Source organism: Maniola hyperantus, chromosome 26 (genome assembly GCF_902806685.2).
Source record: "Maniola hyperantus chromosome 26, iAphHyp1.2, whole genome shotgun sequence".
NCBI classification, from domain to species: Eukaryota; Metazoa; Arthropoda; class Insecta; order Lepidoptera; family Nymphalidae; genus Maniola; species Maniola hyperantus.
The window spans coordinates 5,693,222-5,709,365 of record NC_048561.1 but is presented as its reverse complement, the minus strand read 5'-3'; the positions used below and the strand labels follow the sequence as shown (position 1 = coordinate 5,709,365).

At 37.6% G+C, this 16,144-nt stretch overlaps 4 protein-coding genes across 4 annotated transcripts; all 4 read right to left on the bottom strand.

The window, feature by feature from the left end:
- Positions 1 to 601: 601 nt before the first annotated feature.
- On the bottom strand, positions 602 to 3,029 carry LOC117994259 (zinc finger protein 585B-like). Its single transcript, XM_069507389.1, has 2 exons — positions 3,014 to 3,029; positions 602 to 2,511 (listed from the first exon to the last, which is right to left on the bottom strand). The coding sequence occupies exons 1-2, from the start codon at positions 3,027 to 3,029 to the stop codon at positions 602 to 604; spliced, it is 1,926 nt and encodes a 641-aa protein (XP_069363490.1).
- Positions 3,030 to 4,556: 1,527 nt separating this feature from the next.
- Positions 4,557 to 6,780, bottom strand: LOC138404144 (PR domain zinc finger protein 5-like). Its single transcript, XM_069507388.1, has 2 exons — positions 6,501 to 6,780; positions 4,557 to 5,668 (listed from the first exon to the last, which is right to left on the bottom strand). The coding sequence occupies exons 1-2, from the start codon at positions 6,778 to 6,780 to the stop codon at positions 4,557 to 4,559; spliced, it is 1,392 nt and encodes a 463-aa protein (XP_069363489.1).
- A 1,376-nt stretch (positions 6,781 to 8,156) lies between these two features.
- LOC138404143 (PR domain zinc finger protein 5-like) lies at positions 8,157 to 9,290 on the bottom strand. The gene has a single exon (XM_069507387.1). It carries the CDS (start codon positions 9,288 to 9,290, stop codon positions 8,157 to 8,159), a length of 1,134 nt encoding a protein of 377 aa, XP_069363488.1.
- Positions 9,291 to 10,687: 1,397 nt separating this feature from the next.
- LOC138404142 (zinc finger protein 271-like) lies at positions 10,688 to 14,667 on the bottom strand. Its single transcript, XM_069507386.1, has 2 exons — positions 13,656 to 14,667; positions 10,688 to 11,799 (listed from the first exon to the last, which is right to left on the bottom strand). The coding sequence occupies exons 1-2, from the start codon at positions 14,665 to 14,667 to the stop codon at positions 10,688 to 10,690; spliced, it is 2,124 nt and encodes a 707-aa protein (XP_069363487.1).
- Between the last annotated feature and the right edge of the window lie 1,477 nt (positions 14,668 to 16,144).

Sequence of the window (16,144 nt, the reverse complement as noted above, 5' to 3'; positions counted from 1 at the left end):
GGTGTTATCGTTAAAAGCAATCTCTTACAGATAGCCTTTGTAGATTATTATTTATTTATTTAACGCAAAAGTCGTATAAAAACAATTGAAATAAAAATAAGACGTAAGTTACACATTCCTTTTATTATAAAATCTTTGTACATCACCCACATTTATCTGTTTAAATCATACAATGTTATAATTAATTATACATCAACTCATCAAATAGATTGTTGTAACAAAAATTATTTGATTATTATAGGCACAAAATCACAAATGTTAAATAAAGGGATCTACTTACTGAAAAAATCACTAATAATAATTTATTTACCCCCATTTTACTTATACCAACTTATATTTTATTAAGCCATTTAACTACAATGAGATCATTTATTACCTAAAGTCCGCTCTATCTATAGCGTATAATACATAATATTTTGAGTTTGCTCAGACGTTACTTAAGACTTAAAACGAGCAGATGTATGTGACAGTCTACAGTCATACCTAAATCTGTCTCGCTTTAACTACCTAAGTCTGAGCTAAAGTGTGCTCTGTAGATCGCAACCTTTGTTCTACCTCATATAAATTTCTGTGAGAAATTATTTCCTATTCAATAGCACAGTTATTGACCTATTATGGACACGACTTTATCAGTAATTTCGACACAATGCTTCCTGCGCATATGACCCAGCCAATTCCATTTCTGAATAAATGCCTTCCCACACCGATCGCATTTGAATCGCTTATCGTTCGTATGAATACGCATATGCTCCCTCAAAGATTTCCTATAGAAAAAGGCTTTCATGCACAAATTACATTCGAATTGTTTCAAACCACTATGCTTCACAAAATGCCGTCCTAAATCAACTTTACTGAAGAACGCTTGATCACATTCGTCACATTTATAAAGACGCTCCAATAGGTGATCTCTTTTGACATGATTCGTCAGCTTAGCTTGACTCTCGAAGGACCTGTTACAAGCTGAACAGCTAACTTGTTTCCGGGTGATGCCATGCGCAGCGGATAAATGGTCATGCTTTTGCTTGTAAGTCTTGAATTTCTCCTTACAAAATCCGCAAGTACTCGCATAGTTTAAGTTAACGTGCACCATGTTTTCGTGAGCCTTCTTGTTTCTGTGGGTAGTAAAACTTTTTTCACAGAAGCTGCATTTGAATACGCCGGTTTTATGGCATTGCATATGAGCGGTTCGCATTCTCTCAGTGATGAAACCGACATAGCAAACATCGCAAGTGTAGTTACTGAAGTGGACATTCATATGTTGGCGGAGGAGTTTAAATTTGTTGAAAACTCTGGGGCAAACTGCGCAGACCAGTCTGTCGCCATCAAATTGAAACGGTATGATGTGATTGTTAACGTCTCTGTGGATAGCTTTACCGTGGCTTTCCAAATGGTTGAACAATTTATCCCAAACTTCGATACTATTATTGCAAATCTTGCAAACTAAATTCGTTATGTCTAGTTTAACAATATATGAGTCCACACGTTTACAAATGCTTAAAGAATCTTTGCTCGCATGAGTTTTTAATGTGTGTTCCTTTAAATCTTTAGGGTTGAAATATTTTTGTGCGCAGAACTGACAGCCGTATCCAGTATCGTTACATTTACCGAAAGGCGTTGCGTTCGTATTCGCTACTACAACAAATATGTTTTCACGATGCTTTTCTCTTACTCCCTTTTGACCCGATTCTGCAGATTTAATTGGATCTGTATCTATTTCAGTAGATTCATCAGATTCTTCACCTATGGTTTGTTTCTTCGATTCTCCTTTAGTATCGTTTGCGGTACACTCATCTTTTTCTTGTTTTTTGCTCTTCCTTTTCGCATCCTTTGGGACATCTGCATGCATAACAGTTTCGTGCACCTTTTTATTTTTGTCCGTATTGAATTTTTTGTCACAATAACCGCATTCGTATACGCCAATTTTATGGCTCGCTTCATGCGAAGATAGCATACCCAGTGTAATAAACCCAGTGCTACAGAATTTACAAATATAATTCCTAAAGTGGGTGTTGAGGTGGTCGTGTAACCGTTTGAATTTACTAAATTCAACCGAGCAAATCGTACATTTATGTTTTTCATTGTCGAATCTGAAAGGTATTATTCTATTATTTATATCCCTGTATATTATTTTGCCGTGACTTTCTAGGTGGTCAAACAATTCTTTGAGAGTGTATATTTCTTCATCGCAAATACGACAAGCTAAATCTGTTATGTCTAATTTCACTAGGTAGTAACGCAAAGGTTTTCCTTTACAAATTTCCTCAATATCATCATCGTTATGGGTTTCAATTGTATGTTTTTTCAAGTCTTTCGGATTTAAATAGTCGTTTTTGCAGAAATAACAAGTATATCCGATTTCGCCGTGTCTTTGGAAGGGCGTTGCATTTGTGTTTTGTATTACGACTGTAATATTATTCTTGTGTTGGTCCATTTCCGATTTATCTGTTGTTTTCGTTCGTTTGGGATTAAGTTCTTCGTTGGTTTTGCTTGGGCCGGGGTTGTTTGGTTCACCTGAAAAGAAAGTTTATGTAAAAGTTTAAAGCGTCTTTCTAACAATAAGCGTATGATCTTAACAGTCAGGTCACCTATCTTGTATAGGTCTTTACATATGAAATTGCCGTTTCGTCGAACAGGCCACTTTGAATTCTATAATAAATTATGTCTAAGCTACACGTGAGTACAGCTGGGACAGATATTATTTAGTATGTCTAAGCTGATTCTTAGTTCGGGTAGGTTTAAAGTAACGCGTGCTGTTTGACTTGAAATAATGAATTCAAATTAATTTTACTTTTAAGGCATGTTCTTCCATTTTCAAAACTTACTTGTTCTGTTTGTTGTCGCTCAAATATATTTATGATTTACATATTATATTATGTACATTGCTGGTTTAAATTTTTCATACAAAACGGCAGTTTCGTAGTTAAAAACCTGATTTACAACTAGTACAATCTTGTTAGGTACGTAACTATGTTATATAAATGATGTTATGTAAGAGGTCCTTTCTAGTTCTTACCATGGTTTATATGCATATTACGAAGAACGTAGAATAGTGAGACATCAAATTTTATTACATTACTTGATACTAAGGTATAATCGCAGTGTAATTGGTAATCCATTTTAGGTGTTAAATGGCGACCTCGCAGGGGAAAACCATAGAGATATAAATTATAAAGAGTTGCCCTAATGTCCTATAGAAAATAGCGGATCGGAAACTAGCTCAATCTTATCGAAATTTTCATAAGTGTGTAAGAGACAACACTACATTTCAAACTAACTATAAAAACAGGGTTTCGGCGCAATCCGCCATTTGCTGTGCGAGCGTAAGTACGTGTTTTTCTTGTAAATAAATAACCTAATCTTTTGTTATGACAGCTTATTAGCTGATACTATGAACAAGCGCCGCCATTTTCTGAGCTAAAAAATACACGGTAAAACCAAAGAAATTTTCTCTCTATTAGTTTAAATACTCTAAGGGGAAAACGCAACGTTGGCAGATCCCCCACTATGTGGACATATGATATCAAACAAGTCGCAGGGAAGCGCTGGATTCAGGCTGCGCCACAAGAGACGTATGTCAAATAGTGAACATCTATTTATTGACGATAATAATGATGATGATGATGATTTTAACTGTTACGTTAACAAGTGTAGCAAAAAAACATCAAAACAGTAAGTGGTTCCGTCCTCCATTTATCTTAATCCATATTCCTCCATGCATAATTCTTAATAGAACGGAAACTTTGGATTTGTCTAAATTCAAATATGAACACCATACGAAAACTGCAAGGGCAGAGACTATCTAATAAAAAAGAATCACTAAAATAAAAATGGTTTATCCAATAATTTTTGGGTGAATGCCTTATGTGAACAATCATACTACCGCTCTACCTCTTGCTTTTTGTCTTTAAAATGTTAAAAGTGTTATTCTTATGATTCCAAGCTGCGCTCAGGATTTTAAATGAAAAATAATTTAAGTAGAATTGCTAAAGAGAATTTATTACCTTGTTCTAATTACCTAAAACATTGAAAAAATCTATAAACATCAAGCAAAATAAAACATCGAAACTCCTAACGTGACTTACTTTAAATACTTATTTACATTTTTTTTTATAATAAACCAATGACTTTATATCATAGTTATGTTACTTTCATATTACATTACTTCGTGATAAGTGATAAGCAAAACAGAAGACACAAAAGGTACGAGAGAAGAGAGCGCTCTACAAATGTGATCCAAGTGTTGTACACTACGCGGCCGAAATTAATGTACATCGGCCTTTAGAATGACATTTCGACTTTATAGAGCGTTGTCTCTGTCACTCATACCTATATGACGTCATGTCGGTCTCGACGACAGAGACATGGCTCTACAAATTTGCTATCTCCTCCTAAAGGTCGATGTAAGTACATTACTTTCGGCCGCGTACTGTAGTTATAAGTCTTCAGTTTTGATTAGTATGTACCTACTAATCTACTACGTAATATCATTGGGTATAACTACTAATACATTAACAAACTACCCTCACCACATCAAGTGGAAGGACACAACAGATTTACTAAACCGAGGGCACCAAATCTCTATGTTTCGACTGCATATGCCCCTTCAAACTACACTTCTGTATAAACGCTAGACCACAGTACTCGCACTTAAACCGCCTGTCGTCCGCATGTATCCGCATATGTTCCTTTAACGTCTTCTTTTTAGCGTACGACTTCAAACAAATGTCACATTGGAAATCCCTCACCCCCGTATGTTTCAACATGTGACTTTGTAAGCAACTGTTTCCGTACGACGAAAAATCACACAAATGGCATTGATAGTTCCGTTCCTTCAAATGGTCACGTCTCGTGTGAACTCGCAGAGCGTTCGCGGTCAGACAGACTTTGCCGCACAATTTGCATTTGATTTCCTTTATACGTACGCCGTGTGCACTCGAAATATGCTTCTCTTTATTCCTGTGCGATTTAAACTTCTTGTTGCAATACCCGCATTTATTCAACATCTGGGAGTGAATATGTACAGAAGATTCGTGGGACCTTTTCTTCCCGATAGTATCGAAGACCTTTTCACAGAATTTGCAAGCGAAAACGCCCTTTTTATGGACTTGGATTGAATGCTTTCGAAAAGTTCTTTCATTAATGAAACCTGCGCCGCAGACGTCGCAAACTCGATTTCGGTAATGTTTGTTCATGTGTTCATTCAATTTCTTGAATTTGTTGAATTCTGCTTTACACATGACACAGCGCAATTCGTCATCGTCAAAACTGAAAGGCATTATGTGATTATTTATGTCCCAATGTATATTTTTGCTGTGTTCCTGAAGATGACGCATCATGTCCTCTAGATTATCTATTTTTGTACTGCATTCGTTGCATTGTAAGCCAGTTATATCAAGTTTCACGTGATAATCGTTTAGTGATTTCTTTCTCATAATTTTGTGTATATCAGATTGGTGAGTTTGTCTTGTATGTTCTTTTAGTTCGCCAGGTTTTTCACAAAACTTTTCGCAGAAGCAACACCCGTATCCAATATCTTTCTGACAGCGCAAGGGTGTGGCGTTGGTGTGGTTGAACAGGGTCGTTATGTTATCCATATGCTTGCTTCTTTCACGTTTCTTGGGGTTGTTTGATATCTTCTTCTTCTGTACTGTTACTTTCTTCCCTCGATCTGTAGAGAAAGGACATATTGAATTGATTTTTGGTGTCATCACTCTTTGTTTTCCTATTGGCTGTATGTTACATATTTTTCTCTTTAGAATGTGTCAAAGAGGAGAGTAATAGCATTAAAGCGGTTCTATAATTAATAATTACTCCATTGGTTAGAAAGTTTCCTAGAATTTCACATTTTGTAAATTGAGACGTCCCACCATATCCATTGCGTTATTAAATAAAAAAATTATGTGCGTAACAAACTTAAGATTAATTTAATAAACGGTTCCTAATATAACATCTAACGTCTTTCATAATCTTAAAAATGGCTTTATATCTGTAAGTCAGCCATTTTACACAACGACTTTTCACGGCAGTTGAAAAATCGTCATATGTATATGTATTTAAATCTAGTGTTATTTGAGATCTCTTTAGTACATAAAATATACACCAGGCAATACACAAAATCCAATTTAATTACTATCACTTCATCAGAGACCGAAAATCATACAAACGATTACAGATGACACAACCGTTACTTAAACTAATACTTATTGGAAATTGTCCAATCAAAGATAAACTAGCGACTTCTTTGAAATTGCGTATCCTAGATTCAAAGCGCCACATAATCATTGTTTTGCTCTTTCCCTTAAAGCTTAAGAAGACAATCTCGAGTAAGCGTGGACGCAATTTCACGAAATCTTTTCCGTGCACGCTTGCCATATGTCGCTCCATATTGCGTTTCAAACTAAAAGTTTTGGCGCACAAATCACATTTTCTCAGCGTATGCGAATGTAGGTGAACCGCTTCATGAAGTTTCTTCTTGTGCAAAGTATCAAATACTTTTTCACAGTCTTTACATTTGAATTCTCCTTTTGCATGCAACACTATGTGATCTAGATAATATTTCTCATTTATGAATCCAGCCGGGCAGTTCTTGCAAACGTAGTTCCTATAATGCAGATGCATATGTTCGACCAGCGTTTCGAACACATCGAATTCTTGTTCACATACCGCACACTTTAGTTCTTCATTATTGAAATTAAACGGCATTATCTGATTTTTAATATCCAAATGTATTTCTTTCTTGTGATCTTTGAGATGTGGCATCATATCCTCTAAACTTGGCATCATATATAAAACTTTGGCTTTGCAAATATTGCACTGTAGTCCAGTTATGTCAAGTTTAATTAAGTAATCGCTCAACTTTTTGCCCTCCATAATTCGGTCAAAGTCTGCTGAATGGGAATTTCTTATGTGTTCTTTAAGTTCTTTTGGTTTCTCATAAAAGTTTTCGCAAAAATAGCATCCATAGCCTTTGTCGCTTTGAATTCCTATAGGTGTCGCGTTCGTGTTTTTCAATACGGACGTAATGTTATGAAGATGTTTCACTATGACCTTGTCTTCTTCTTTCTGGGAATCTATAAAGAAAGCATAAGAAAAGAAAGATTAAGTAGGTACAGGCCTTCGCGCAGTGTAGGTATTTGATAATTGACACTACGAAGGAAGTAAGTAAAACAAAAAATATTTTTCTTTAAATCACAAAATAATTGAAATTTCTCATGTTGTTAAATAAATAAAAAATAATAATAGAAAGGGCACAAAAAATATAGCAATAAACAGAAACAATAGTTTTGGACTTTCACCCTGAGGCATCCCAATATATTATTCGTAAATCTGTATGAATTAATTGTATCCCACATTTATCAAATATACCTAATGAAAACTCTGCGCAGTGACAGAGACTCATTACCTATTATTGCATTTAGTTTCGTTTAAGATGGCTATTCGGCTTCATCGGAGTCAAGACACAGTCGAATGCATTTTACAAATCACAATATCATAGGTTCGAATAACACTGATTCGATCTTCTAGTCTAAAATCTTGATACAGACTAGACTTTGCCTGAGTATTAAGGTCAAGACAGACAATCTGCATTTCGACTGCAAAATAAATTGCAGTTCGGAGCAGCTTTAGTGCAGTTGATCTTGTAACGCAACTGCCGATCGACTACGCGACTGCAGTCTGCGTGAAGTTCATTCTGTGCCCGTACTAGAACTGCACGAAGACTGGGCAGTCAGTCGCCAGTTTCGATGTATAGTATGCAACAGGTCGAGACGGCAATCGGGGTATGACGCGGGGGACGCCCCGCACACCCACACGTAACCCGCACCGGGTTAGCGCGGGGGGCTGTGCGGGGCGTTCCCACCCCGATTGCTATCTCGACCTGTAGCGTATTATTACTCAAATATTTTTGCGAACTATCTGTAAGTTGTCCACAAGTTATTTGACAACGTTTTTAGGTATTTGTCAAAAATATTATCAACATATATTATACTGTATGTATACTAAGTAACTCATCGATAGATTACAGGTAAATTGATAAATAAAATATTTTTTAAAGTATAATCAGGCATTTATTAAAACTAAAAACAATGCCACTCACAATAAGCAAACAAGACAACAATGAAATACGGCTGCTACAATATCGTACATGACATGCAGAACTAATATTCTAGGTATATTGAGACTTCGCCCTCGTTGTTCGAACGCACGCACTTAATACGCCTCAGCCTGTCATCCTTGTGAGTGCGCATATGTTCTGTCAGTGTTGTCTTCCTGCCGAATTTCTTGTCACACACATTACACTGGAACTCCCTGCTGCCCGTGTGCTTCACCATATGATTCTGCATGTCACCCCGACGGAAGAATCTCTCATCGCAATACTCACATTCGAAAGGCCTCTCCAATAAATGATCACGTTTCGTATGCACTCTCAAAGCTTCCATACTTGGCAAAACTTTTTCACACTGCTTACATTTTATCTCTCGCACACGCACATTATGCACGCTGGATATATGCTTCTCCTTCTTACTGGAGTTGCTGAATCTCTCGCCACAGAAACGGCACATAGCTCTATTGGAATTTCTATGGACACCTGATTCGTGGGATCTCTTTCTGCTCATAGTGTCGAATACTTTCTGACAGAATTTACAATAGAAAACACCTTTCTTGTGTATTTCGTAATGAGCCTCGTACGACCTCTTGGTGATGAACCCAGCGGCGCAAATCTCGCAAATGTGGTGTCTATAATGCGTGTGCATATGTTGGAACAATTTTCGGAACGTGTTGAAATCAGTTTTACAAATCGCACACTTCAATTCCTCGTCTTCGAAACTGAACGGGAATATCTGATTATTGATATCCGTGTGAATAAGTTTGTTGTGTTCCTTGAGATGTTGCATAATTTCGTCTAAACTGTCTATTTCTAGAGCGCACAGATTGCATTTCAATCCTGTAATGTCCAATTTGATTACGTAATCGATCATTTTTTTATGATTCAGTAACGTATTTACGTCTGATGAATGCGTTTCGATGTTATGTTTTTTGAGTTCAGCCGGTTCTTGGAATAGTTTAACGCAAAAACAGCATCCGTACCTCGAATCTCTTTCGCAACGTATTGGCGTCGCGTTTGTATATTTGCAGAGAGTTGTAATGTTATCCTGATGTTTGGCTTTCTCGTCTTGTTTGGATTGGTTCGAGTTTGGAGCTCTCACGGGCTTTTTAAGTCTCTCTTGCAGTGGGCCTATAAAGAAATGACACATGTTATCCAATGAAGTTGATGAGTCCACTTTCTTCATCTCTAACGTAACTATTAAGAACTGTTTTATACGTCGACACAGTCGTAAAATAATGAATTGAACATATTTTTTGAAAAACGATCCAAACCATAATCACGTCTAAATGATTAAGATAATATCAAGAAACCGCTGGGCGATAACTGCAAAATAAAGTCATATAGCAAAAGAAATGATCAGATTATATCGTGGATATTTCATTTTGCTATGCGACATGAAATTTTACCCTAATCGCCCAGCTGTAATAAGTTTGTTGATCACCTCATCATCATCTATACTTCTATACTAATATTATAAAGAGGTAATGTCGTTAAGTTTGTTTGTAGGGGGTAATCTCTGGAACTACTGAACCGATTTTAAAAATTCTTTCACCAGTAGAAAGCTACATTATTCCTGAGTGACATAGGCTATATTATAACACGCGGGCGAAGCCGCGGGGATCACCTAGTCTGTAATATTTCAATTTTGGCTTAAATATGGGTTGGAACGTTTTTGAAAAAATACGTTCGATTGTACGTCCAGACGGTGTCACGAAAAGGAAATCTACCTTTAACCTGTGCAGAGAGTGATTTTTGATCTGTTTGGTGGTACGAATTATGAAGCATGATTAAACGTAATTTTAATATTTAGGACTTGGCCGGAGCTACATTTGTTGAATGTACCGATTCTTTCACAATCATTGAAAATGTTTGCGAGAGAAGGAAACTTAGCTAACCGCAACGCCTTAAGTTGTTGATTAATCAGGTATAAAAGAGTGTGATACAATAAAAGAGATAAGACTAAAGACTTATTACAGGTTTGCAGTAGCGTCAATAACATAAAAAATATTTCATTTCAAAACACTAACCACCTCACTCTAATATAGATATGCTAAATATGTTTGAAACGTTCTTATTTTGTCAATTCGATGGTAGGTATTTTTTAACAAAAAACGTTGCTATAGGTATACCTTTTCACCGAGTATACACACCTATAAGTAAGTTATCGACAGATTACAGATTGCTGCGTAATTGACAACTACATATGTTGTAACAGCTGGTATTTCTTTTATTTTAAAATAAGGTACATATTGCAGAAAATTTGACAGATAGGTGGGTATTCATTTTTTTAACTAAATAGGGATGGGCTTGATGATGCAACTTAAGATAGAGGCTGTCTGCCTAGAAGATATTCACTCTTCTTTTAAGATCCTAATCCTAATATACAGAACACAAAATTGTTTCTGCCTATGTCCGTTATAGACTTTGAAACCATCCAAAGATGTGCCCCAAACTGGTTTTATAAGAAATGCAGGAATACAAAGAGGGTTTTGGACCACTAAACAATGTATTAGGCACATTCTTTTTTTTGCGTAGTAGCACATGCCGAGTATCCGCTAATTACTGTATAAATATACATAGTTAGTGTTGAAAGTGTCCATGCTTGGAACGCAAATGATTATTCAGACTACACTTTTGTATAAACGCTTGTTCACAGTGCTGACACTTGAAACGTCTGTCATCCGCGTGGATGCGTATGTGCTCCCGGAGGGTAGACTTCTTCCCATAAGCCTTCAAGCAAATATCACATTTATAGTCCCGAATACCCGTATGCTTCACCATGTGCTCCTTCAGCTCCTGAGCTCCGAAGAATCTGTGTTCGCAAACACTACATTCGAATCGCCTTTCCATTAAATGATCCCGTTTCATATGTATCCTCAACGAATTTGCGGTCAAACAAATTTTGTCGCAAACCTGACACTGTATTTTTGGTAAGCTAACTCCATGATGGGTCGCTATGTGTTTCTCTTTCTGCCAATGCGTGCTGAAATGTCCATTGCAATACCCGCATTTGTACATTTTCTGCGCGTGCACATGAATCGCCATTTCGTGAGATCTCTGCTTCCTTTTCGTGTCGAAAACTTTCTGGCAGTGCTGGCATGGGAAGTAGCCAGTTTTATGACCGTGGTAATGCACGGTAAACGTGCTGCGATTTATGAATCCGGCCCCACAAATATCGCACACGCAATTTCTGTAATGGCGACTCATGTGTTCGAGGAGTTTCTTGAACTTGTGGAATACAACATTACAGTACACACACTTGAGGCATTCGCCTTCGAAATTGAATGGCATTATATGATTGTTTATGTCTAAGTGTATGGGTTTGTCATGTTCCTTCAAATGGGTCAACGCTGCGTCCAAAGTTTGTAAGTCTGTTTTACAAATGTTACACTGAAGATGTGTTATGTCAAGCTTAACCAAATAGTCGCCTAAGCGTTTGCCTTCCATGAACGTAGTCTTATCAAATTCGTGGTTTTTTATCGTATGATCTTTAAGTAGATTGGGCTCTTGGCAAACGTGTGCACAAAAACAACACGCGTATCCGAAATCGTTCTTGGCTCGTATCGGTGTCGCATTCGTGTATTGGAACATTGAGGTTATGTTATCCCCGTGTTTTCTCATTTCCTCTTGTTTGGCCTTATTTGGTGATTTCTGTTTCTCTCTCTTGGCCTCTGTATCTTCTTGGACTTTTCCTATAAAGAAAGGATACGTTAAGTCTAAGCCATTCTCACAAGGGATCATTAACATCATTTACTAGCTGCCCTGGCGAACTTCGTTCCGCCTAACAGTCTATTTAAATTTTTTTAAATTTTTCTCTCCGTAAGAACCATCCTCGTACTTCAAGGAATATTATAAAAAAAGAATTAGCGAAATCGGTTCAGCTGTACTAGAGATTTGCGATTAGCAACACATTTAGTGATTCATTTTTATATTATAGAAGATAACTCCATAGAACGGCGAAATCCTAATATGTAAAATACAGAAATGCTTCTACGTATGTCCGTTATAGATTGAAACCATCCAAGTTCCAACCGATGTGCCCCTAACTGGTTTCATTAGAAAGGCAATAATGCGAAGATGATTTTAGACCACTAAAACAATGCATTAGGAAATGTTTTTTATCGTATTAGCACACGCCGCTAGTTTTCATTAGAAAGGCTATTGCCTTATTATGCGAAAATGGTTTTAGACCACTAAATGCATTAGTAAATATTTTTTTACCATACTAGCGGACGCCGCGCTGGGTATCCGATAGTTTGAAATATTTATGACAGCGCGTGTTTTCGCATCGAATTTTCAAAGACTCCGTTTCCATTATAACAATTTCAACCGTATGTCAAAGTACATAAGCTTAGTTTGAGTTCATAAAAAATCGCGCGTTGCCACCACTGCACTTCGTCTGTGGCCTTAACGTCTATTGTTTCATTTAGTCTGTGGACATTACTTTCCTGTATTCTATTTAAAATAAAAATACCGATAAATTATGTATTTTAACATGTTATTTAATTAAATACTATAGTTAAACAATTAATAAATCTCATTATTATTATCAACAAAACAATTGCACCTGTCAATATTATAAACTATATACTAAATTGATAGACTACAAATCAAAATCAGCCTGTCTTTTTCTACAGAGGACGTTGTGAAAAGGATGGCAATATTATATGTAGTTGAATTTAATCAATTAGGGCGCACTCTGACTTAGCTTAGACTTTAGACAGAGTTAAAACGAGACAGATGTATATCTCTCACATAAATCTGTCTCGTTTTAACACAAACTTAAGTCTGAGCAAAGTCAAAGCGCGCTCTATAGATCTCACCCTTACGCTGAGATCTATAGAGCGAACTTTGACTTTGCTCAGACTTAAGATTGAGTTGAAACGAGACAGATGTATATCAGAGATATAGCTCTGTCTCGTTTTAACTCTGTCTTACGTCTAAGCTAAGTCAAAGTGCGCTCTATAGATCTCACCTTTAGTGTACAACTTATTTAACGCTACGTTACGCTACGGCTGTGCGGGTGTGCGAGGCGTCCCCCCGCCTTATACCCTGATTGCCATCTCAACCTGTCGCGGACTATAAATAGTAACGTAGGTAGCGTTAAGTAAGTTGTATTATATTTAAATTGATTTTAAAAAAACCCTGGTACTGATTCTGAGCACAACCTAATTTTAGAGTACTCGCATACTCTTCTTACTAATGTAATATGAAAAAGACAGACGCAGTTTGACAGTTTTAAATTTTATTTTAGAAGGTAAAACCCATGATTTTAGCGCACAGTCGCGAGCCTACTGTTTAAATTTGTAGCGTGCACTAAAGTTTAGAGTCTTTAAATGTAAAGATCATGTTCTGTCCTTTTTTAGCATTGTTAAAAAGAAAAGGACGCAGATACTCTAAATTTAGTTTAGAGATAGACAACGGACGCGGTGCCAGTATTAAAGTATAAATAAAGTAATAGTAGCACAGTCATAAGTAATGGAGTCTACAGTTTAAGGTACATTTGAAAACTGCTCGCCATGTTTAGAGCGCATATGTCCGCGCCAACTGCACTTCTGCACAAACGCCTGCCCACAGTGCTCGCACTTGAACCGCCTGTCGTCCGCATGTATCCGCATGTGTTCCCGCAGAGTGTTCCGCCTCCCGTACGCCTTGAGGCACACCTCGCACTGAAACGTCCGCGCCCCCGTATGCTTCACCATGTGCTTCCTAACATCGCTCTGTCTGAAGAACATCATCCCGCACACGTCGCATCTGTGCCTGCGTTCCAACAAATGATCCCGCTTCGTATGGTCCCTCAAAGCCCTTTGAGACACAAAAGTTTTGTCGCACGCTTGGCACTCAATAGCAACCGAACGTACGCCGTGCACTCGAACCAAATGTTCCTCTTTCTTCTGAAATCTATTGAATTTTTCATTGCAGTACCCACACTTGTTCAACATATTCCTGTGGATATGGACAAGTCTCTCATGAGCTTTTTTCTTCCGCTGAGTGTTATATGTTTTGGGACAGTAATCACATTTATAGGAGCCGAAGTCGTGACCTTTGATATGGTTCAAAAGTATGGTTCTAGTAACGAATCCCGCGTTGCAGTAGTCGCATATGAAGTTCTGGAAGTGGGTGCTCATGTGCTCTTGTAAGACTTTGAATTTGTTGAACAGAGTGAAACATATGACGCAGCGGATTTCCTCGCCGTGGAACTTAAAGGGCAATATATAGTTTTTGATATCTCTGTGTATGTTTTTTCCGTGGTATTCTACTAGATGGTCTATGAGATTGTCTATAGTGTCTATATCTTTGTAGCATATTGTACATGTTAGGGACGTGATATCGAGTTTGACTAATGACGAAGCTCCGTATTTGCCTTTTATCAGTCCGCATCTAGTTTTGGTGTCGTGTCCTTTGAAAGTGTGTTGTTTGAGGTCTGCAGCGTCGGGGAATTCTTGTTGGCAATAGCAGCACTTGTACCCGATCCCACTTCGACATCTGATCGGTGTCGCGTTGGAGCAATCGAGTAAGACGCTCAAGTCGTTTCCAAAATTGAGGAGTTCGGGGAACATTCTGTGATGGAAATCATTCGTTTCGATACTCGTTTCACTCGTTTCTTTATAGCGCTTTGTGTTTGTGTCACTCGTTTTGTTGCGGGCGCGATGCCGTCCTACAAATAAACAGGACAGATTATTTTCCTTCTCTTTTCTTCTCTAGATTCTTATGCTACAAGCATTGTCTTTCTGGCGTGTGCGAATGTTAGACGTCTTATAAATACAAGTTTTTGTTCGCTCAGTGACTTTGTACCATAGATATGCTACGTTCATATGACATGGCGTGTAAATCCGTGCTCGATGATGAGTATGACAGAAGATACATAAAACGCGAGAGTAGAAGAGATAGGTAGTAATTTACCAATGTAACCCAAAATTCGGTAGTTTAAGTCCCAGACGCGTATATTATAACGTAGGTGTAGTACGCGACAGGTCGAGATGGCAATCGGGGAGGTAACGTCCCATACACTTGCCCCTGCGCTAACCACGTGCGGGTGAGCGCGACTGACGTGCGGGTGAGCGGGGCGTCCCCCCGCCTCATACCTCGATTCCCATCTAAACCTGTCGCGGACTATATATACAGTACGCAGCAGAAAATAATGTACATCGGCCTTTAGAATAACATTTCAGCTTTGTATTTGTATTTATTTATTTTACGATTTAGACTTATACAAGCGCTTACGAAAGTCAGATAAGCATAGTACAATACAATAACAAAATAAGTGTACAAAATAAATGCCATATAATTGTAGAGCGTTGTCTCTGTCAATCATACCTATGTCGGTCTCAACGACAGAGACAATGCTCTACAAATCCGCTATCTCCTTCTTGTGTACTTCCTTTTTACTTATACTTAATATATAATATCTATTACTGTGTTCGCCCCATTAGTTAAACTAAGTTTCCCAGGAAGAAACGATTTGGCGCCTTCACTTCTTCGATAGTCATAATTAGGTTAATTGTAGGATATTTGTAGTGTTTAAATAATCTATCAGCCGTACCTATCAGTCACTAATCGTTACTTAAGATTGAGTTAAAACGAGACAGATTTATGTGAGAGATATAGCTCTGTCTCGTTTTAACTAAACTTAAGTAACGATTAAGCTACTCTGAGTACGGCTGTACGACTATTACACATTAACGAAGTTATTCTAAGTCATGATAAGTTCTTCGAATTGTTTCAGTACCTAGGTAGATGGATGGACCTAGTAATAGGAGCTAAGATATTTAAATAGGTATATTTTCTACAATAATATAAGTGGTTGAAATAAGCATAACGACTTAAACGGATGAAGACCATGACCAGAAGTTCTGGTCATCTTACTAGCCTATGCTCGCGATTTCGTCCGCGTGGACTACACAAACTTCAGACCCCTATTACACCCCCTAAGGCTGCCTGTCCACTGGTGCGGAGCGGAGCGGAGATGTGTTGAGCAGACCAATCAGATTGTCGGTAAATAACGTGACATTTTTATTCCGTCATCTGATGAAACTC